The sequence below is a fragment of the Mastigoproctus giganteus genome, chromosome 4 (genome assembly GCF_048544385.1).
Source record: "Mastigoproctus giganteus isolate SK-2022 chromosome 4, ASM4854438v1, whole genome shotgun sequence".
Lineage (NCBI taxonomy): Eukaryota > Metazoa > Arthropoda > Arachnida > Uropygi > Thelyphonidae > Mastigoproctus > Mastigoproctus giganteus.
In genome coordinates this window covers 48,670,170-48,693,745 of record NC_143578.1, presented here as the reverse complement: position 1 = coordinate 48,693,745, position 23,576 = coordinate 48,670,170, and the positions used below count along the sequence as shown (strand labels likewise).

General features: G+C 39.0%; 1 protein-coding gene across 1 annotated transcript in view; it reads left to right on the top strand.

Annotated features, from left to right (window-relative positions):
• Positions 1–23,576, top strand: part of LOC150086701 (uncharacterized) — a 247,342-nt gene that overhangs the window by 117,464 nt on the left and 106,302 nt on the right. Inside the window, exons 20-21 of the mRNA XM_090372701.1 lie at positions 6,479–6,732; positions 7,900–8,073. Coding sequence (XP_090228827.1) covers positions 6,479–6,732; positions 7,900–8,073 — 428 coding nt within the window. The remainder of the gene's footprint in view (positions 1–6,478; positions 6,733–7,899; positions 8,074–23,576) is intronic.

Below are 23,576 nucleotides of genomic sequence, written 5' to 3'. Positions count from 1 at the left end.
GCATTGATAGGGGCCGCCAAATATCTCTAGCACGCAGGCGGCTAACAGCCCAAAACCGGCCCTGCCAGAAGTTTATTAAACTCTAAGGAAGAACTAAATGACTTTGTGATAACTGAAAGGAAAGTGGAATAGAAATTGTTGAGGATGGACATAAAAAAAGGCACCTGGGGTAGGTGGAATCTATTCAGTTATGTTAAGAGAGACAGCAAAGGAGGTAAGCAAACCCTTAGCCATAATTATGAAAGCATCCTTGGATTCAGGGAACTGGAGAAGTGCAAATATATCCCCAATTCATAAAGGAGGATCAAAAGGCGACATGAATAATTACAGTCATGTTAGCTTAACATCTATTCCAGGGAAAATAATTCAATCACAGTTTAAAGAAGACTTATACGTGACAATTTTGGCTGGCATGCAATTACAGCATGAATTTGTCAAGGGGCAGTCTAACCAATCTGATATGTTACTATGATGCACTGACCAAAGAACTGGATGCAACAAATAATTTTGACATCATATACTTAGATTTCAGGAAATCTTTTGGCTGATGCTGTATAAGCTTACTTTCTTGCATCATATGCCTCAACTAATGCTAATACTGTTGCACATAAAAGACTACTGTACATACTATTTTGTTTTTTTTTTTTGTTATTTGGTTTTTAGGAGCATTAGCAAATAAGGCCATATTGCTCCAGCTGTACATACTGGAGCAACGTGGCATTAAGGGCAATTTACTGCTATGGATAAAGGGATGGTTAAGGGAAGAAGACAGGGAGTGGTTATCAATAGGCACTACTCTTCGTGGACTAATATCATTAGTGGAGTTCCCCAGGGTTCGGTGCTGGGTCCACCGTTGTTTTCAATATTTATCAATGATATTGATGAAAGTATATCAGAATGGCTTAATATCTACGTTTGCAGATGATACAAAGATTGGCAGAGTGGTTAATGACAGTCATCAGGGTGGGCTACTGCAACAAGATATGGTAGTTGAAGTTTAACATTAGTAGGTAGAAATGGTAGTTGCAGGTAGAAATTTTATTACAATGTTGAATTTCAACTACCATTAGGTAGAAATGGTAGTTGAAGTTTAACATTGACAAATGCAAGGTACTGCACATGGGTAGCAGTAATCCCAGAGTAACATATGAATGAAAAAGATCTGATAGGTAATTGTGCATTAAGTCATGAAATTCTCTAAGCCATGCAGACATGCTGCCAGATCAGTTCATGCAGTTTTGTCAATGATTTCCAAAATTTGTGCTAGCAGGGATAAAGAGGTGATTATCACTTTGTATAAGGCCATGGTTAGGCTGCATCTTGAGTGCTGTATATATTTCTGGAGGCCTCACTTTAGGAAGGATGTAGATCTACTGGAATGGGTGCAGAGAAGGGCAACCAGATTGGTGAAGGGAAGAAAAGGGTGCTCTTACCTAGAAAGGCTTCAGTTCTTCAAATTGCAGAATCTCGAGACTAAGCACCTGCGGGGAGATTTGACTGAGGTGTTTAAGGCCGTGAATGTATTGAGTAAGCTGAATGTGAATGGCATTCTTCCACTTGCTGAGAATACACACATGAGGTTGGGGTATAAATTCAAGTTGAGGCTGCAGGATAGATGTGTGGAAGTTTGCCTTCAGCCAGCAGGTGGTTGATTGTGGAAACAGGTTCCCTTCTGTTGTTGGGGAAGTGGATGAGTTGAATAAATTCAAGGGAAAACTAGACAAATTCTTGGGTACAGATGGATGAACTGTTTTTTTTTTTTTTTTTTTGGCTCATGCTCTATAAACTTGCTTTCTTGCATCATTTGCCATTACTGCTACTACTACTACTAATTGAGACTGTAGCCACCCTCTCCATTAGTTATTCCAGATTTTTTTGGCCTGTGCAACATGCAAGTCAGCTTGTGAACACACACTTAGCAGGGAAAATGCACTACAGTAACACAAGCAACAAGCTTGAGTGCCAGTAAAATAATAATTTGAATTTCAATCCTCATAAGAGAATGACAAAAAGACTAGTGGACCATTTTTATAAAAGTGAAACTGTTTGCAATAAGAAATAGAGTGGGAGACCACTCATTTTGACAACAGCTAAAGTGGATGGATGAACTGATAGCAAAACTACACCAGTCTCCTTCAAGAAAAATTCGAGAAACTTAATATTAGTATTAGTAATGTCCATATGGTACTAGGAAGCCTAAGGCTTATGCTGCACCAGCCAAAAAAAAAAAAAGAAGTAAAATAGTATATAAAATAATATAATTAATAAATAATAAAAGAAATGGAAACAAACAACTTATGCATTTCTCTCCTCCTGTAGGTAACATATCCAGCTGACCTTTGAATTTCCCCAAACTGTCAGCCTCTACCATCCATGTAGGGAACTTATTCCAGTAATTTATAACTTGCTGGCTAAAAGAAAACTTCCTGCAATCCAGTCTGAGTTACCCTGTGTGTGTGTGTGAGAGAGAGAGAGAGAACAAGAGTCAGAAGTAGAAGAGAATCACCAAGAAAGAGAAGAATGATGATATCTAGCCCAGGACCCTGGGTATGCCAAGCCCATACTCACCAGATTGGATAGTCATCTGCCCTCAGCAAGAATGCATGCATAAGATGACTATGTCCTATGTGGAGGCAAGCTAGAACAACTTCCTCTCTACAGTCTTTGCACAAACTAGACTGCCAGTGTTCGATAATAGGCTTTATCTGATATAGCTTGTTTGTGACCTGCTCATGCCAAGATTGTTGCCATTGGGAGAATAATTTATCATGCATTAGCTGGCTGTAGTCTGTATAGGGGACTAACAGGCAAAGAGTGTTGTGGGGTTCTGGTGATCTGGCTTCAGCATCTGCCAGTTCATTACCCCTGATCCCAATGTGGCTTGAGATCCAGCAGAAATGAAGGTCAAAAGAACACTCAGAAAGAGCGTGTAATGTCTGCTGGATCAGGGTCAGGAATGGATGAGGGTTATACTGCAGCCCCAATAAAGCCTGCAGTATACTTAGAGAGTAAGTATACACCATAGACCTTTGGTACTTGTGAGTTTTAATGTGGTCCAAGGCAAATTATATAGCATACAACTCAGCTGTATATATGCTGCATTCATGGGAAATCTTCCCAGATATAGTGTGATCTGGGAAGATGGCAGCAGATCCGACAGATGACTCTGACTTTGAGCCATCGGTAAAGACAGACAAGAAGTCAGGATACTGGGCATGGTGGGCAGCATAGAGTTGTCGGTAGACAAATGATGGGTTGGTTGCCTTACCCCAATTTTTGATGGAAAAGTTGCATGATGGTAGGCGAGCATGGCAGGGTGGTAGTAGTTGCCGTGGTGACTGGGCAACATTGTCTACCATAATGCTGAGCAGCTCTTGAACACTGACACCAAAGGGACAATTGGCAGTCTGATGGGTGTTATAAAGAATTCCCCAATGTGGCTCGAAAACAGATGTCCACATAGTGTTGTCTGGCAGGGATATCAATTTAAAAGTATATTTTAGTGACAATTGCTTTCGTCATAGGGACATTGACAGTTCACCTGCTGTGATGTATAAACTCTGGGCAGGGGAAGTCAAAATACTCCAGTAGCAATATGGATAGCTTGGTGGTGAACTGGGTCTATCCACCGTAGTACACTGTTTCTAGCCAATACGTATACTTGGACCCATAGTCTAATTTAGATCGGGTGGAGTATGGTGCAGCGATCTGCACTCCAGTTATTGGAGGAGATAGCACATAGGAGATTCAATCTTCTTATGCACTTTATCTGCAGTTCACGGATATGTGGTAAAAATGTCAACTTCCTGTCAAATACGAGTCCCAAGAATTTCCTCTCAGGTGCTACTGGAATGATGTTTTGTCCGAGCTTGAGTTCTGGTTCAAGATGAAGGTTTCGTTTGTGACAAAAGTGTATGCAGATGGTCTTCTGAGGCAAGAATCTGAAACTGTTAGCCACTGCCCAAGATTTGACACGATCAACAGCGTGCTGCAATTGTCTTTTGATAACCCTCATGTTGCATGACTGACAGAAGATGGAAAAGTCATCAACGAAGAGGGCACTGTTTACAGTTGCAATGCAATTGGAAATGTCATATGGAAGATACACAAGGCTGTTAAACAGTTTCACCTTTCCATATTATGTTTATTTGGTCCAGATGCTGAAGAAGCCAGATCAAGAAAAATGTCTACTCTATTACAGATGATTATTAGTGGCATATAATACAAGAAAGCAAGTCTATACAGCATCAGCCAAAAAAAAAAAAAAAAAAAGAGAGAGAGAGAACCAACACTTTCGATATCACCTGTCCATCCCTTCTAATAGTTTGTTTAGTTCTTCCTTGAATTTATTCAAACTACCCACCTCTACAGTGCCAGATGAGAGTTTGTTCCGACAATTGACTGCCCACTAGCTGAAAGCAAATTTCTGCACATCTACCCTGCAATCATTCTTCCTCAGTTTGAATTTCTGTCCCCTCATGTGTAGTCTGAGCAAGAGGTAGGATTCCATCAGCATTGAGCTTACTCAATCCATTCAAGCCTTGAACTTCTCAATCAGATCTCCTTGCAGGTGCTTAGACTTCAGGTGCTGCAGTTTGCAGAACTGAATCCTTTCCTTAAGAATACCCCTTTGCTCCTCACAGGAATCTCACTGATCTTCTCTGCACCTGTCCCAACAGATCCACATCCTCGCTAAAACAAGGCCTCCAGCCCTGTATGCAGTACTCAAGATGTGGCCTAACCATTGCCTTATACAATGGGATAATCACCTCCTTATCCCTGCTGGAAAAATTCCTGTATATCATTAACAGGTCCCTATGATCTGTTCTGACTGCCTGTCTCACTGCTCAGAGAACTTCATATTTGACTACAAAAATACCCCAAGTCTTTTTCATTCTCCATTTTCCTGAGTGTGATATACACAGTTGGTACATTAATCAGATTACTGCTCCCTATATGAAGTACCTTGCATTTGTCAATATTAAACTTCATTTGCCACTTTTCAGCCTTTCTGCCTAATTTGTGTAGATTTTGTTGCAGTAGCATACCCTGATTACTGTCTTTAACTACCCTGCCAACCCTCATATCGTCTGCAAACTTAGACATTAAGCATGCTATGCCTTCATCAGTATCATAAATAAATATAGAAAACAACAGTAGACTCAGCACTAAACAATGGGGAACTACACTAATAACATTAGTCCAAGAAGAGCATTGAGAACCACTCTCTGTCTTCTTGTCTTCTCCTACTCAACCATCCCTTTATCCATAGCTGCAACTTGGTCTAAATGTCACACTGCTCCAATATATTTTATGTGCAATTGTAACAAGTCTTTCTGAACTCTAAGTATATGATGTCAAAATTATTTTTTGCATCCAGTTTCTTTGTTACTGTCATAGTTTGTTGTTTGTTATTTGGTTTTTAGGAGCATTAGCAACTAAGGCCATATTGCTCCAGGGATATGCGGTGGTCATTCCCTGACCTTTCTGCATCCTCCGTATTTGGTGGGCACGGGCTCGAACCCCAGTCTAATCAAGAAGCGTGTGCTACGCACTGCTGCTCCTGCCCACCTGGCTACGGAGGCGCCCACTGTCATAGTATCTAATAAGATTGGTCAGACAAGATTGCCCCTTTACAAATCCATACTGTTACTGCATTATAACTGCACTCTTGTCTAGATGACATTCATTGATGAACATGGAATAGATTTTTTTGATACAGTTTTCTTCACTGATGAAGCTTGGTTTCATCTCAGTGGGCATATGAATAATCATAACACTAGGATTTGGTCCACTGAATATCCACATATATTCCATGAAAAGCCATTGCACTCTCAAAGAATTGGAGAATGGCAGCATGCTGTATCACATTACTGTATAGTGGGCCAAATTTTATTTGATATTACAGTGAAGGGTGCCTTGTATAGAGATGCTCTCACTTAGTTGATTTTACTCCTCAAGGTGGATGAACATGATTATTGGCTTCAATGAGAGTTGTTACACATTTGTTGAAAACACACGTCCTTTCTGTGTAAATTCTTCTGCAATTGATTTGCTGAAGAATTCTCCTAGAAAGGACATCATGGTTTCTTCTTGTGTTTTCTGTGAACTTGCAAAAGGAAATGGATGCTAATCTTGGGGAAGCCAAAGGACTGTGGCTCCCTCAAGATTAGTAGATTTGTCATCTCTGAATTTTTTCTTGGGGTTGTATCTGAAACGTGTGGTCTACAAGAATAATCGACATGCACTGAATGAGCTGAAGATCAAACCTGCAAAAAAATAAAAAGGCAGCCAGTTGAAATGTTGTAGTCACATTGATGATAATGTGTTGTTGGTAAGGTAAAATAATATACCCTCTTTTACCTTGCTAACTGTCATTTTGTGTCACTTCTCAATCACTCCAAATTTTGCTTCCTTTTAGAAAAGTTTCTAAATTATTTTTTTGTTTGAACTCTTACAAATGCTTGTTAATTTTCAGGGCACCAGCAGGTCGAGGCTTACCAACACAGCCAGATGGAGGTGCCTACCAAGACTGTACTATGCTGCGTGTAGACAGCGGTCACTCGACAGCTCACTGGCATGACATACCCTGCTCTTTAGGAAAGTTGGCGTTTCATATGGGTGATGGAATTGTCTGGGGAGAAGCCGATGATCCCTTAAAAGGAGCAGGAGAAAGAGAAACTTTAGCATCTATTAGCAGTTATATATGTAAAATGGAAAGTGATATACAAAGTAAGTTAATGCAAACTGACTAGGTAATTCCAAGAGATAAGTATTTAATTCTCAAAAATGAAGCAGTACGTAGTTGATGTTTATTTATTTAATTAGAGAATAATTAATTAGTTTGTTAATTAGAATAATTAATTAGTTTGTCCAGAGATAGCATTCTTACACTGGCCAACTGATGACAAAGAGCAGCATCATTCTTCTGTTTTGATAGAATATTTTGTCTTTTACCAGATTTATATGATGATTATCATCATCATCATTTGTTATACCCCCAGTGGGTATACAGGTCACTATGACAGTACAAATCAGTCCTTCATGAATGTCAGACTTCCAGTCACTGTTTTTCTCCATACTATCCTATTTCCTGTTAGATCTTTAGCCCTAACCAGAATAAGTCCTGTTTCTTCTAATTATTTCTCGATGCCATCAGTCTACCTTCCTCTTTGCCTCTCTCTAGGCCAATCACCATCTTTTTGCTTCAGTTATCTTTTAGTTAAACTTTCTTCTCTTATTCTTTCTACACAGGACAAATACACAACAGGAGCAAGCTCCAGTACTGTTAAAATAATGATTTGTATTTTTTGGTGGCAAGTATAAAAGGAATTTTACTTATTTATTAAACACAAGATGCCTAGTATATGAACTGCTTTCTAGGTGAAGCTGTAAACAGGTTTTTTTTTTTTTTTTTTTTTGTTAAAAATTTGAATTGATGTATCATATATTGCAGAAATCATAGACTAACCCTTGATTAAAAAAGGTTGTTGACCACTGATCTAATCTGTTCAGAGATTCTTGAAGATATTGCATACAATAATGACCAGGTTTTCAAATTTTACATCTTCCTTGCTAAAATTGTTATTATCTTATATTCTTTTGATAATTTTCATGATCCATTTACTGTCTATGAAATATAAATGGACCATGAAAATTATCAAAAGAATTGCAATAAGAAACAGCCCTGCCTCACTTCAAGTTTAACTTCAAACTATTTTCCAATGTTTCTTTCAATTCTCATTAGAGTTGACATTTTCATATAAACTTTTTATTCCCCTTTAAAAGATTACTTTGATGTCATATTTTTCCAAAATTTTAAAGTTCAGTTTTCTGTTATTATCTATATATTTTAAAAATATATGATGTTAAAAGAGTATTCATTATATTAATTTCCAGGTACTTCGGATAAAGCTAAACCAATCCATGTTGAAATTGAAGCCACAGGTACAACACCAACTAATGTTATTGTAGAACGTTATTTTTTGTGCAGAAATAGAGAAATTATTTCTACTCTTTTTGTATGCGATGGAGCAGAAGATTGCAGAGATGGAAGTGATGAAGAAACTTGTGGTATGGATCCTGTTATATATTTTAGTTATATTTTAGTATAACTCAAAAATTAGATCCCATCATGCAGAACATATAAAATCAATATGAATGTCTAAAAATAATTTTAATATACTAGAACTTTTGTTGAAGATTAAAAAAAAAACAAAAGGTTGTTAAGTTAGGAATTGACACCCAATGTGAAAAATACATTGGGGAAAAAGGGATGAGAAGGAGACATCAAAATATCCAGGAGTGCCAAAGGTTATTATATTGAATCAGTCAGTAGCTGAATGGTCATTGCACAGGTACAGTAGTACATGCATTTAAGTTGGCCTAGTTCAAATCCACATATCCACGAGATATAGTCAATGAAAGCATTCTTGTTTGAAATAGTTAGTTGTAAACTCTTCTTGTCTATGTGGTCATGCCAAAGTATAAACAGAATATTTTTTAGTATGTTGAATAAAATAATGATTGTTTGAACCCTTGTTCAAATATTTATATAATATTTATTCTAAATTTCCATATCAGTTTATTATTCCTATGATATTAGTAAAGTTGAAGAAGATACTGATTCAGCTCCCTCTTAAATTTTTCTATCAATGTATATAGTGTGAACTCTGACCACCCATGGAGGCAATTTATTTCAGTGGTTAACAATCCTGGATAAACATGAACTTCTATGGTCTAGTCCTTGAGTTCCCCTATTAGTTTGTTATTTATGCCCCTATTTATTGTAATTCATTTCAGTGTAAAAATGCTGCTCCTGTTCAGATCCTCTCAGAGATTTATAAGCATTGTAACCCACATTTCCCATTGTATAAGGCAATGGTGAGGCCACATCTTGAGTACTGCATATAGGTCTGGAAACCACATTTTATGAAGGATGTGGAGCTGTTAGAATGGGTACAGAGAAGAGCAGAGATTAGTGAAGGAAACAGAAAGGGTGCCCTTACCAGGGAAGGCTTCAGTTCTACAAAATGAAGCACATGGAGACTAGTCACCTGCAAAATCTGATTGAGGTGTTTAAGGCTTTGAATTGATTGAGTAAATCACTGCTGATGGAATCCTTCCTCTATCTCAGACTATACACACACAAGGGGACATAGATTCAAATTAGGAAGGATGGTTGTGGGGTAGATGTGCAGAAATTTGCCTTCAACCAGCTGTTGGAACAAACTCCCATCTGGTGTTGTAGTGGTGTGTAATTTGAATAAATTCAAGGAAGAATGAGACAAACTATGAGAAGCAATAGCAAGTTATATAACCCCGGGGGCTCACATCTGGTGAGTATGGGCTTGGCAAACCCAGGGTCCTGAGCTGGATATCATCATTCTTCTCTTTCTTGGTGATGCCTTTCTACTTTCTCTCTCTCTCTCTCTTTCTCTCTCTCACACACACACACACACACACACACACACACACACACACACACACACACACACACACACACACACACACACACACACACACACACACACACACACACACACACAGGGGGAGGTAACTCGGGAATTTTTTTTTTTTTGGCTGGTGCAGCATAAGCCTCAGGCTTCCTCGTACCATATGGCTAATAATAATAATAATAAAAATAATAAGTGTTGGATTTTTATTTATTTTTTATTTTTTTCCTGATGCTGCATAAGCTTGCTTTCTTGCATCATTGCCACTATCAATACTAATACTAATACAAACCTTCATAGTCTAGCCTTGTATGGATATTTCTTTGCTCTTCCCACCAAATGAGTCAAGAAGCCCAATGTCTTTCTTTAGATGTGGCTTCTGTATCTGAATGCATATTCCAAACCATTGATTTATAAATGATGTTATTTGGATTTTAGGAGCATTAGCAACTAAGGCCATATTGCTCCATGATATGCGGTGGTCATTCCCTGACCTTTCCGCATCCTCCGTATTTGGTGGTGACGGACTCGAACCCCGGTCTAATCAAGAAGCGTGTGCCACGCACTGCTGCTCCTTCCCACCTGGCTACGGAGGCGCCGATTTATAAATGAAACAATAACTTCTTCCCTAGATGCAAAGGTATAGTAAATCATTGATAAGACATTGTACACCTTCCTACCAACCTTTATACTGCATGATATCCTTCATGACTGATTGAATCATAACGTCCAAGTCTCTTTTCTCATTTATGCTATTCGGCTCACTGTCCTGCCCCAGTGTATAGGTTATTCACGGATTGTTATTTCCCAAACATAGCAGGTTACACTTAGTAGTTTTAAATTGTAACTGCTATTGCTCCATAAATCTATTCAAATCATTCAGAAGATTTGACTTGTATCACCAACTACCCTCCCAATCTTCATATATCATTTGCAGGTTTCAACATTGTGCTCTTTATTCTCTTATCAGTTATTGCTTAAGAAAATCAGAAAACAAGGTTTACTCAAGCACTGAACCCAAAGGCCCCACTTAGAACCCTGGCCCACTTTGAAGAATGACCATTTATAATAATCCTCTGCCTCTTGCCTTTTGGCAGTCCCTCATTCTGCCTCATGATCTTGCCCATAATCTTAGTACTCTCGAATTCTATAACAACAGTTAAAACACAGCATGGGTTTGTTAAAGGGAGGTCTTGTCTGACCAATTTGATTGGATACTATGGTTTGGTCACAAAGGAACTGAATGCCAAAAATAATTTTGATATCATATACTTGGATTTCACGAAAGCTTTTGATACTGTTGCACATGGAAGACTGCTGTACAAATTGGAGAGGTATGGCATTAAGGGTAAGTTGCTACAATGGATAAAGGGATGGTTGAGTGAGATACGACAGAGAGTGGTAATCAATGGACATTGCTCTTCGTGGACAAATGTTACTAGTGGAGTTCCCCAGGGTTCATTGTTGGGCCCATTGTTGTTTTGTGTATTTATCAATGATATTGATGAAGGTATATCAGGTTTAATGTCCAGGTTTGCAGATTAGCAGGTCTGCTGACGAGGCTACTACAGACGGTCGTTTTCAAAGCCGCTAAGTGGATTTTTCTTATTTATTGATTTGAAATTATTGTTTTTCTAAAACTTTTGATTTAAATTTAGTAGTATAACATTATTTTGTGATTTTCTGATTAATTTGGTGTATTTATTCTTTACTCGGCCTTGTAATTGCATAAAAGTATCGGTAAAGGTTTCCACGTGTTTCAACTCCGCTAACCGTTCGTAATTTTCCCGCCTTTGTGATACGATATACCGTACTAGATAGCGTTAGTTGAACTTCGTTAGCAGTTAAATTGTACGTTTAAATAAATACATATAACGACTTAGATTACAAACGTAATATAATTAATTTTATTTAACATAATTAATTATACATATAACCACTTAGGTTACGTAACATAAATAATTAGTAAAAACAAATAATTAATACATAACTTGATACGAAAGTTATATAAAGGGATTTCGCAGATAACACTCGTTACTGAAACGTAAATATTTCGTAGATAACACTCGTTACTGAAACGTAAATATTCCGTAGATAACACTCGTTACTGAAACATAAATATAGCGTTATAACTGTGTTTGGATACAAGTTTAGGATTTAATTTTGTACAGAAATTGAAATTTTATTGAAAGTAAATCTAAATCATGACTCAAACCAGAGCAGCAAAGCAAAGGGCTCAAGCTAATGGGAATGCTGTGGCCCAGGGGAGAACTGAGGGGGGGCAGTTGTCCTCTGAATCACAGCCTTGTAAGATGCACTATTTGCTTGATGTTTGCGGAGCAGTCAAGTATGGGACATGATACTGCCATGGGGGATGTCTTTGTGTGTGTGCGATGCAAGGAGTGTAAGGAGATAAGGCGACAACTCAGCGTTGTTATGGGCCTATATGAGAGCTTGAAGGATAGGGTGGATGCCCTCGAAGGATTACAAGTGAGGGGCCCATCAAGCTCTCAGCTGCCCACACCAATGCCAGAGCTTGCACTTGGTCATCGCGGAACACAGCGGCAACCCCCAAGGCAGAATGCGCTGGTCCCAAAGGAACTAGTAGTTGTTGGTGACTCTATTGTCAGGGAAACGGGAAACATGCTTTGTAAAAAGGATAGGTGGAATAGGACCAGGGTATGTCTGCCAGGGGCAAAAGTTGATGACGTTGTAGAGCGGATATCATCTTTTAAGGGCACAAAAGGTGATATAGTTGTACACGTTGGCACTAATGACATTAAGAGTAGGAGACCGGCGGAATTACTTGACAAGTACAGGTCACTGATGAAAAAAAGCCGTGAATTAGGGTTGAAATTGAAAGTGTCTGCAATTCTGCCCAGACACGATAGGAGGGAGTATATGATGAGAGCCCTGTCAATCAATTCGGCCCTGGAAAGATTGTGCAGGGCTCAAGGGGTAGAATTTTTTTCAGCCTGGTCTGTACTTGTTAACAGGAGAGACTGCTTCTACAGGGATGGGATACACTTAAATAGAAAGGGTGCAAGAATGTTTGCTGATGCTATCGAGGCAATGTTAGGTGGGTCGGAAAACTGCTAGATTGGGGGGATACAAGGACTAATAGATTAACAGTAGCCACTGGCAGAGGTGAAAGTGATTCTTGCACTGCTTCTATTGGAATGAGCCGCAGCCTGGAAAATAAGATGCAGGATATTTCAGAGACTGCTGGGAATCATTGGGGTACAAGTAAACACATGGGTTGTGTTAGGGTAGCTAAGAAAAAGAACAGGTGCATGTATACTTGTGTGTACACCAATGCTAGGAGTTTAGTAAATAAATTTGATGAATTTGAGGTATTGCTCAAAACATCAAAGGCAGATATTGTGGGGATTTCAGAGACGTGGTGTCACACAGATATAAGAAATGCAGAACTGGAATTTGGGGAGTACAATGTCTACAGAAAGGATAGACAGGATAGGAAGGGAGGAGGGGTTATGCTATTAGTTAAAAAACACATAAAATCCAAGGAAGTGAAGCCAGTCGACATCGCTGGACAGTGCAGTGTCGAGTCAGTTTGGTGTGACATAAGCATTGGGAGATCAAAATTGAGAGTAGGAGTGTGCTATAGGCCTAATGACTCTGATGAGTATAATAAGAAACTGTTCGGAGAAATAGAGTGGGCCAGTAAATCAGAGAGTCTTATAATGGGGGATTTTAATTTCCCAGATATTGACTGGAATTTGGGGGCTGGTCACTCACACAGTAGCAAGGCTTTTGTGGATTTATTGGATGATTGTTTTCTACATCAGCATGTTCGGGAGGCAACTAGAGGGAGTAATACTCTTGATTTCATTATCAGTAGTGATTCTTCATTCATTAAGAATCTGCAGATAAATGAACCACTTGGTGGCAGTGATCACAGTGTGCTGAAGTGGGAGTTACTCAAAGAGGTAACTACCATTAGGGGTAAAGGGAAGGGGTATTGCTTTCGTAAAGGCGACTACAATGGACTGAGACAGTATTTAAATTCTATACAGTGGGATCAACTGATGATATTGCCAACAGCAAATTCAAAATGGGAAGCATTCAAAGAACTTATCGTGGAAGCTACTAGGCTTTACATACCAACTAAGAAATATTGTTCAAGGTTTAGGCCTAAATGGTTGTCAGATGAACTAATGAGGCATATGGCAGAGAAGAAAAATGCATGGGATACATACAAATTAACACGTGACACGGACGCCTATGATAGATACAAGTTGATCTGTAACCAAGTTACAAAGGAGGTTAGGCAGGCGAAGGCAGATTACGAGAGATCCTTGGCAAGGGATGCGAAGAAAAACAGCAAAGAGTTCTTTACTTATGTAAACTCTAGAAGGAAGGGGATGAATCAGATTGGTCCTCTTGAGATCGATGGGTCAACTGTTGATGACCCTGCTCGGGTAGCTAACAAACTAAATGAATATTTTGCATCGACATTCACACATGAGGAGTTATTCACCGAGGGGAATGCCAGAGGTGTATTCAACTCTAGCAGTAAGCGAGAGTATCTTGTAATAACTGAGAGCAAAGTGGAGGAGAAATTGTTGAAGATAAACACAAGAAAGGCACCTGGGGTGGATGGGATCTATCCAGTTATATTAAAGGAGGCAGCAAAGGAGGTAAGCAAACCCTTAGCCATAATTATGAGAGCTTCCTTGGACTCAGGGGAGGTACCCATTGACTGGAGATGTGCAAATGTGACCCCAATTCACAAAGGGGGATCAAAGGCTGACACAAGTAATTATAGACCTGTGAGTTTAACTTCTGTTCCCGGAAAATTAATGGAGGCACTGGTGAAAGAAGCACTGCAGGATCATCTAGACAAGACTTCAGTTATAGCTAGGACACAGCATGGTTTTGTTAAGGGGAAGTCTTGCCTGACCAATTTGATTGGATACTATGATGCAGTCACAAAAGAACTGGATGCAGGGAATAACTTTGATATTATATACTTGGTTCTTAGAAAGGCTTTTGATACTGTTGCACATGGAAGACTGCTGCACAAATTGGAGCAGTGTGGCATTGGAGGCAAGTTGCTGCTATGGATAAAGGGGTGGTTGAGGGGGAGAAGACAGAGAGTGGTAATCAATGGACACTGCTCATCGTGGACTAATGTTATTAGTGGAGTCCCTCAGGGTTCAGTATTGGGGCCTTTATTGTTTTCTGTATTTATAAATGATATTGATGATGGTATATCAGGCTTAATGTCCAAGTTTGCAGACGATACGAAGGTTGGCAGGGTTGTCAAGGACACTACTGACACTATGCTGCTGCAACAGGATTTGGAAAGGTTGAGCAGATGGGCTTCGAGGTGGCAAATGAAGTTTAACATTGACAAATGTAAAGTACTACATATGGGAAACAGCAACCCCAGAGCAACGTATCAACTCTGTGGTACTACACTGACAGTGGTAGAGAATGAAAGGGACCTGGGGGTGGTGGTGCAGGCAGATATGAAGTTCTCTGAGCAGTGCAGACGAGCTGCAAGAGTAGCTCATGGTGTATTGTCAATGATATATAGGAATTTTTCTAGCAGGGATAAGGAGGTGATTATTCCCTTGTATAAGGCAATGGTCAGGCCACACCTAGAGTACTGTATACAGGCCTGGAGGCCTCATTTCAGGAAGGATGTAGAGCTGCTGGAACGAGTACAGAGAAGGGCAACTAGATTGGTGAATGGGACAAAGGGGTTCTCTTACGAAGAAAGGCTTAAGTTTTGCAAATTACAGTGTCTGGAAACTAGGCACCAGCGGGGTGATCTGATAGAGGTGTACAAAGCCTTGAATGGTTTGAGCATGCTCAATGCTGATGGGATTCTTCCTCTAGCTCAGAAAAATCACCTGAGAGGGCATAAATTCAAATTGAGGAAAGACAGATGTAGGATAGATGTGCGGAAATTTGCCTTTAGCCAGCGGGTGGTTGGTGGGTGGAACAGACTTCCATCCCTTGTCGTGGAAGTTGATAGCCTAAATAAGTTTAAGGCTCAGCTGGACAGGTATTTCGAACGAACAGAGGGGTGAAGCGGAAGTGGTTATTTTTATTTATTTATGTTACTTTTTTTTTTTTTTTTTTTTTTTGGCTGATGCTGCATAAGCTTGCTTTCTTGCATCAAATGCCTCTACTAATGCTAATGCTAATGCTAATGCTAATGCATTATTTAGCATTAGTAGAGGCATATGATGCAAGAAAGCAAGCTTATGCAGCATCAGCAAAAAAAAAAAAAAAAATGTTCCCATTTCACCCCCCCTCCCCGTTCATTCCAAATACCTGTCCAGCTCAGCCTTAAATTTATTTAGGCTATCAACTTCCACAACCATTGATGGAAGTCTGTTCTGCCAACAAACTACCCGCTGGCTAAAGGTAAAGGCAAACTTATGCACATCTATCCTACATCTGTCTTTTCTCAATTTGAATTTATGCCCTCTCAGGTGATTATTCTGAGCAAGAGGAAGAATCCCATCAGCATTGAGCATGCTCAGACCATTCAAAGCTTTATACACCTCAATCAGATCACCTCGCAGGTGCCTAGTCTCCAGACACTGTAATTTGCAAAACTTAAGCCTTTCTTCGTAAGAGCAACCCTTTGTTCCATTCACTAATCTTGTTGCCCTTCTCTTTACTCGTTCCAACAGCTCTCCATTCCTTCTTAAAATGAGGCCTCTAGACCTGTATACAGTACTCATGGTGTGGCCTGACCATTGCCTTATACAAGGGGATAACACTTCCTTATCCATGCTTGCAAAATTCCTGTATATCATTGACAAGACACCATGAGCTACTCTTGCAGCCCATCTGCACTGCTCAGAAAATTTCATATCTGCCTGCACAATTACCCCCAGGTCCTTTTCGTTCTCTACCACTGTCAGTGTAGTACCACAGAGTTAATAAGTTACTCTGGGGTTACAGCTTCCCATATGTAGTACTTTACATTTGTCAATGTTAAACTTCATTTGCCACCTCTCAGCCCATGTGCTCAACTTTTCTAGATCCTTTTGCAGCAGCGTACTGTCATTAGTGTCCTTAACAACCCTGCCAACCTTCATATCGTCTGCAAACTTGGACATTAAGCTTGATATACCACTATCAATATCATTTATAAATACAGAAAACAACAATGTACCCAACACTGAACTCTGAGGGTCTCCACTAATAACATTAGTCCACGATGACCAGTGTCCATTCATTACCACTCTCTGTCTTCTCCCACTCAACCATACCTTTTATCCATAGCAGCAATTTGCCTCCAATGCCACACTGCTCCAATTTGTTTAGCAATATTCCATGTGCAACAGTATCAAAAGCCTTTCTAAGATCCCAATATATGATATCAAAGTTATTCCATGCATCCAGTTCTTTTGTGACCACATCATAGTATCCAATCAAATTGGTCAGACAAGACTTCCCCTTAACAAATTCATGCAGTGTCCGAGCTATAACTGAAGTCTTGTCTAGTTGATCTTGCAATGCTTCTTAAACCAGTGCCTCCATTAATTTTCCTGGAACAGAAGTTAAACTAATAGGTCTATAATTACTTGTGTCACACTTTGATCCTCCTTTGTGAATTGGGGTCACATTTGCACATTTCCAGTCCCTGGGTACCTCCCTTGAGTCCAAAGAAACTCTCATAATTATGGCTAAGGGTTTGCTTACTTCCTTAGCTGCCTCCTTTAATATAACTGGATAGATCCCATCCACCCCGGGTGCCTTTTTTATGTTTATCTTCAATAATTTCTCATCCACTTTCCTCAGCTATTACAAAATCATTTAGCTCACTGCCAGAGTTTAATTCATATCTGGCATTCGCCTCCCTGAATAACTCCTCATGTGTGAATGTAGATGCAAAATACTCATTTAGTTTGTTAGCCACCTGAGCAGGATCATCAACAGTTGAACCATCATTATCCAGTGGACCAATCTGATTCATCCCTTTCTTTCTAGAGTTTACATAGGTAAAGAATTCTGTGTTGTTTTTCTTTGCATCCTTTGCCAAGGATTTCTCATAATCTGCCTTTGCCTGCCTAATCTCTTTTGTGACTTGGTTAGACCAGCTTATATCTATCATAGGCTTCCATGTCACCCATTAATTTATATGTATCCCATGCATTTTTCTTCTCTGCCATATGTCTCATTAGTTCATCTGACATCCATTTAGACCTAAACCTTGAACAATATTTCTTAGTTAGTATGTAAAACCTAGTAGCTTCCAAGATAAATTCTTTGAATGCTTCCCATTTTGAATTTGCTGTTGGTAACATCATCAGTTGGTCCCACTGTATAGAATTTAAATACTGTTTCAGACCACCGTAGTTGCCTTTACGAAAACAAAAACCCTTCCCTTTACTCCTGATGGTAGTTACCTCTTTGAGCAAATCCCACTTGAGCACACTGTGATCACTGCCACCTAGTGGTTCCTTTATCTGCAGATTCTTAATACATGAAGAATCACTACTGATAATCAGATCAAAAGTATTACTCCCTCTAATTGCCTTCTTAAACATGCTGATGTAGAAAACAATCATCTAATAAATCCACAAAAGCCTAGCTAGTGTGTGTGAGTGACCAACCCACAAATTCCAGTCAATATCTGGGAAATTAAAATCCCCCATTATAAGACTCTCTGATTTACTGGCCCAGTCTATTTCCCTGTACAGATTCTTATTATACTCATCAGAGTCATTAGGCCTATAACACACTCCCATTCCCAATTTTGATCTCCTAATGCTTATGTCACTCCAAACTGACTCGACACTGCACTGTCCAGCGATGTCGACTGGCTTCACTTCCTAGGTTTTTATGTGTTTCTTAACTAATAGCATAACCCCTCCTCCCTTCCTATCCCATCTACCCTTCTTGTACACATTGTACTTCCCAGATTCCAGTTCTGCATTCCTTATATCTGTGTGACCCCACATCTCTGGTATCCCAATAATATCTGCCTTTGATGTTTTGACCAACACCTCAAATTCATCAAATTTATTTACCAAGCTCCTAGCATTGGTGTATACACAAGTATACATGCACCTTTTCCTATTCTTAGCTACTCTAAAACAACCCATGTGTTTACTTGTACCCCAATGATTCCCAGCAGTCTCTGAAATACCCTGCATCTTGTTTTCCAGGCTGCTGCTCATTCCAATAGAAGCAGTGCAAGAATGACTTTCACTGCCAGTGGCTACTGTTAATCTATTAGTCCTTGTATTCCCCCAGCTAGCAGTTTTTCGACCCACCTAACACTGCCTCGATAGCATCAGCAAATATTCTTGCACCCTTTCTATTTAAGTGTATCCCATCCCTGTAGAAGCAGTCTCTCCTGTTAACAAGTACAGACCAGGCTGAAAAAAATTCTACCCCTTGAGCTTTGCACAATCTTTCCATGGCTGAATTGATCGACAAGGTTCTCATCATATACTCCCTTCTATCGTGTCTGGGCAGAATTGCAGACACTTTCAAATTCAACCCTAATTTGTGGCTTTCTTTCAACAGTGACCTGTACTTGTTAAGTAATTCCACCAGTCTCCTACTCTTAATATCATTAGTACCAACGTGTACAACAATATCACCTTTTGTGCCCTTAAAAGATGATATCCGCTCTACGTAATCAACCTTTGCCCCTGGCAGACATACCCTGGTCCTGTTCCACCTATAATTTTTATATTCCATGTTCTCCGTTTCCCTGACAATAGAGTCACCAACAACTACTAGTTCCTGTGGGACCAGCACATCCTGCCTTGGAGGTTGCCGCTGTGTTGTGTGATGATCACGTGCAAGCTCTGGCGTTGATGTGGGCAGCCGAGAGCTTGATGGGCCCTCAATTTAGATCATTTGAGGGCATCCTCCCTGGCCTTCAAGCTCTCATATAGGCCCATAACAATGCTGAGTTTTCACCTCATTTCCTCACACTCCTTGCATCACACATACACAAAGACATCCCTTGGCAATATCATGTCCCATATCTGATTGCTCCACAAACATCAAGCAAGCAATGCATTTTAAAAGGCTGTGATTCGGAGGGCAACTGCACCCCCTCAGTTTTCTCCTGAGCCACAGCACTCCCATTAGCTTGAGCCTTTTGCTTTGCTGCTCTGGTCTGAGTCATGATTTCGATTCAATTTTAATAAAATTTCAATTTCAGTACAAAATTATAACCCTAAACTTGTATCCCAATGGCGTTATAACACTATATATCTACATATATTTTTTCAGTATCAAATATTATCTCCAAGTTCTGTTATATAACTTCCGTATCAAGTTATGTATTAATTAATTATGTTACGTTTGTAAAATCTAAGCCGTTATTTGTATTTAGTTAAAAAGTACAATTTAATTGACAATGAAGTTTAACAAGATTAATAAATTTTACTGATCTATCGATAATACTATATACGATACTAAGCTAATGCTATCCAGTATGGGATATAACGTTGTATTGTATGACAATGGCGGCAAGTTATGAACGGTAAATCTATGGACACTTAAGTATTAATTAACTTCCGAAATCTCGTTGTCTGATGAGCAATGCAGACAGACTGCCAGGGGTTTTGTCAATGAAATACAGGAATTTTAATTTTACTAGCAGGGATAAGGAGATGTTTATCCCATAGCACACGCTTCTTGATTAGACCAGGGTTCGAGCCCGTCACCACCAAATACAGAGGATGCGGAAAGGTCAGGGAATGGCCACCGCATATCCCGGAGCAATATGGCCTTATTTGCTAATGCTCCTAAAAACCAAATAACAAATAAGTTTATTCCATTGTATAAGGCAATGTTCATTTGAGTACTGCATACAGGTCTGGAGGCCTCATTTTAAGATGGATGTAGAGCTGCTGGAACTAGTATAGAGGACAACAAGATTGGTGAGAGGTACGAAGGGTGTTGTTAACAAGAAAGACTTCAGTTCTGCCAATTGCAGCATCTGGAGACTAGGCTACTGCCAGGTGATGTGATTGAGATGATTATGGCTTTGAATTGCTCGAGCAAACTCAGTGCTAATAGGATTCTTTCTCTTGCTCAGACTACATGTATGAAGGCGCACAAATTCAAATTGAGGAAGAATGGTTGCAGAATAGATGTGAGGAAGTTTGCCTTTAGCCAGCAGGTGGTTGATTGCTGGAAGAAAGTTCCATCTTTTGTTGTGGGAGTTGGTAGCTTAAATAAATTCAAGGAGACTAGACAAACTATTGGAGGGGATGAATAGGTGAATTGGGACATGGTTTTTTTTTTTTTTTATGGCTGATGCTGTTTAAGCTTGCTTTCTTGCATAATTTACCACTACTAATGCTAAAATCTAAGCATACTAATATAATGTCAGAATTGTTTCTTGCATCCAACTCCTGTGTGATCATGTTATAGCAGATTATCAGATTGGGTCAAGGAAAGTTTCCCCTTTATAAAGCTGTGATCCATTTAGGATATTATACCTCTCAAGATGAATCCATAATATACCCTTGGCATGGCTTTCCCCACCACCATGGTTAAACTGACTGGCCCGTGGTTACCAATCTCATCCTTAGCTCCCATTTTGTGGACTAATGAAATATCAAAACTTCTATAATCTAAGAGTTTTACCACTGAGACCAACAGTGACCTCTTGATTACCCTAATAGTTTGATGTATTCCTTCACAGCAACCATCAATATGACTGGATAAATACTGTTGGTACCCACGATGTTACCCACTTTCAAATGTGTCAATTTTTCTGCTAGGCTCTCCTTTGTAATACAGTATCATTTATTCTACAGTGCTCTTGGTACTGTGTAGTGCTGTACCTAGGTACGGGTGAACAAGGCAGTCGCCCAGAGCCTACGTATGTAATGGGCCTAAATTCCAATGATATTTAAATTTTTAAAATATAAAAAATGGTTGTTTCTCAATATAATACTTTAATTATACAAAAAATTTCAATATTGGCTTATTTATATTACAGTAAATTTATTTATTTTATAATCAGATGTTAAAATAAATTAATTTTTGCCTATTGTTATTATTTAAATCTAGTTTCAATGCTACAAAAACCCACAGTAATGCATATTGATATTTAAAACTGTTTGCTTTGCTCTGAATGTGATGTCATATCGCAGAGAATGAGATGGAAGATACATGCGCACTAACCCAGTAGGTTACCAGTTGCAACCTGTACTACAGTGTGGAACAGGCACCTCCATAGCCAGGTGGGAAGGAGCAGCAGTGCGTAGCACATGCTTCTTGATTAGACCAGGGTTCGAGCCCGTCACCACCAAATACGGAGGATGCGGAAAGGTCAGGGAATGACCACCGCATATCCCGGAGCAATATGGCCTTAGTTGCTAATGCTCCTAAAAACCAAATAACAAACAAACAGTGTGGAACATTTAATTATTTTAGATTGTACCTTGGATGTAAGTCATGTGGAACAAATGACAGTCATAGTTAGATTTGTTTCTGTCTTGCTGCACAGGTAGCACAGTGGTATCATAACCATCTTCCCCACACTGGGTGGACAGGCCCGGGTTCGAATCCTGTGGTGACGTGGGGAACTTTTATAGGCATTTTTCACTCTGTGGCTGAGTTAGTCAGTCTCAGGCATAGATAGTAAGGTTCCACCCCCCCCCCCCAGAAAAACTGTAGTTTTTCATTCAGCAAAGCAGGCAAATCGAGCAGAAAACACACGCAATTTACAGACACAATACACATGGGTAGTTTAAAGTACCTTTCCAGGTGACCCTAATATAATAATTTAGTCTAGCAGCACCTCAAAAATTTTTGAACGTTCCTTGGGATACTTAGCTATTCACGATACTTCAGAGAAAGGTCTAACAGAATCTATAATAAAAATGTTAGAAACGTACAACCTCAACTTAAGTAACTGCTTCAGGCAATATGATAACGGTAGTAACATAAAAGTTAAACATAATGGCATACAAGTAAGAATTAATAGAAGAGCTTTTTATGTTCCGCATGTCGCATATAATTTAAATTTGGTTCTATCTGATGCATCCCATTCTTTAACAACAGCAGAATTAATTTTTGGAACATTATAAAGATTATGTGCAATTTGCACTGCTTCATCAAGTAGGTAGGATATTTTAAAAAGGCACTTAAAAATTACTGTGAAATCTCCAAGAGAAACAAGATGGGAAGGAAAGATAGAAGCTGTTGAAGCAGAACGATATCAGTTATGGGATATTACAACTGCATTAAATGAAATCAAGGAACAAGCCAATGGAAAAGATGCAAAATTTTTTTTTGCATCTTTTGCAAAAAAAAATTGCAGTCTGAAATACAAGGTTTGTTAACAGAAATTACTTCTTTTAAATTTATTATAAGTGTAGTTGCTTGATATGAAATATTGAGTATTATAAATAAAGTAAGTAAAGCCATGCAAAATAGCACAATTTATTTCAACCCTGCAGTTTTATTGATAGAAGGTGCTCTTAGTCAACTATAAATGAATTAAGAACATCATGATTTAAATTGCATATGGATAAAGCTATAGACATTGCAACTGAGTTGGAAGTACCATCAGTGTTACCAGAAGTGCAAGTTTCTAGAAAAAAGTGTGAGTTTACCTATGAAACTTCATCAGATGAATGCTCTATTGATCCAATAAAAAGGTTTAAAATGGAATTTTTTAATATAATGATCCATGTAGCTATCATTAGCTTACAAGAAAGATTGATCAGATGAATGAAATATCCTCAGCTTTTCATCTTATTCTGAAATCAGAAAACTTCATGAATTTATTTGAAAGTGCAATAGAATCGAAATGTTAACACCTTGAAGGAATTCTCACTGGTGACATCAGTGCCAAAGAGTTATGTTAAGAAATCCAATCTTTGCAGCATGTTTTAAAAGGAAAAAAATTTGTTTGTATAGAATTATTGACATTTATTTAAGAAAAAAACTTGAATTATATCCCAACATCACCATTCCTCTTTGGATATTATTAACGTTGCCAATTTCGGTTGCATCTGGGGAGAGGAGTTTTTCAAGACTCAAAATGATTAAAACATATTCATGAACAAAACTTGGCCAAGAAAGAATTAATGGATTGGCCATTCTGTCAATAGAACAAGTTGTACTAAAAGATATAAAAAAAAC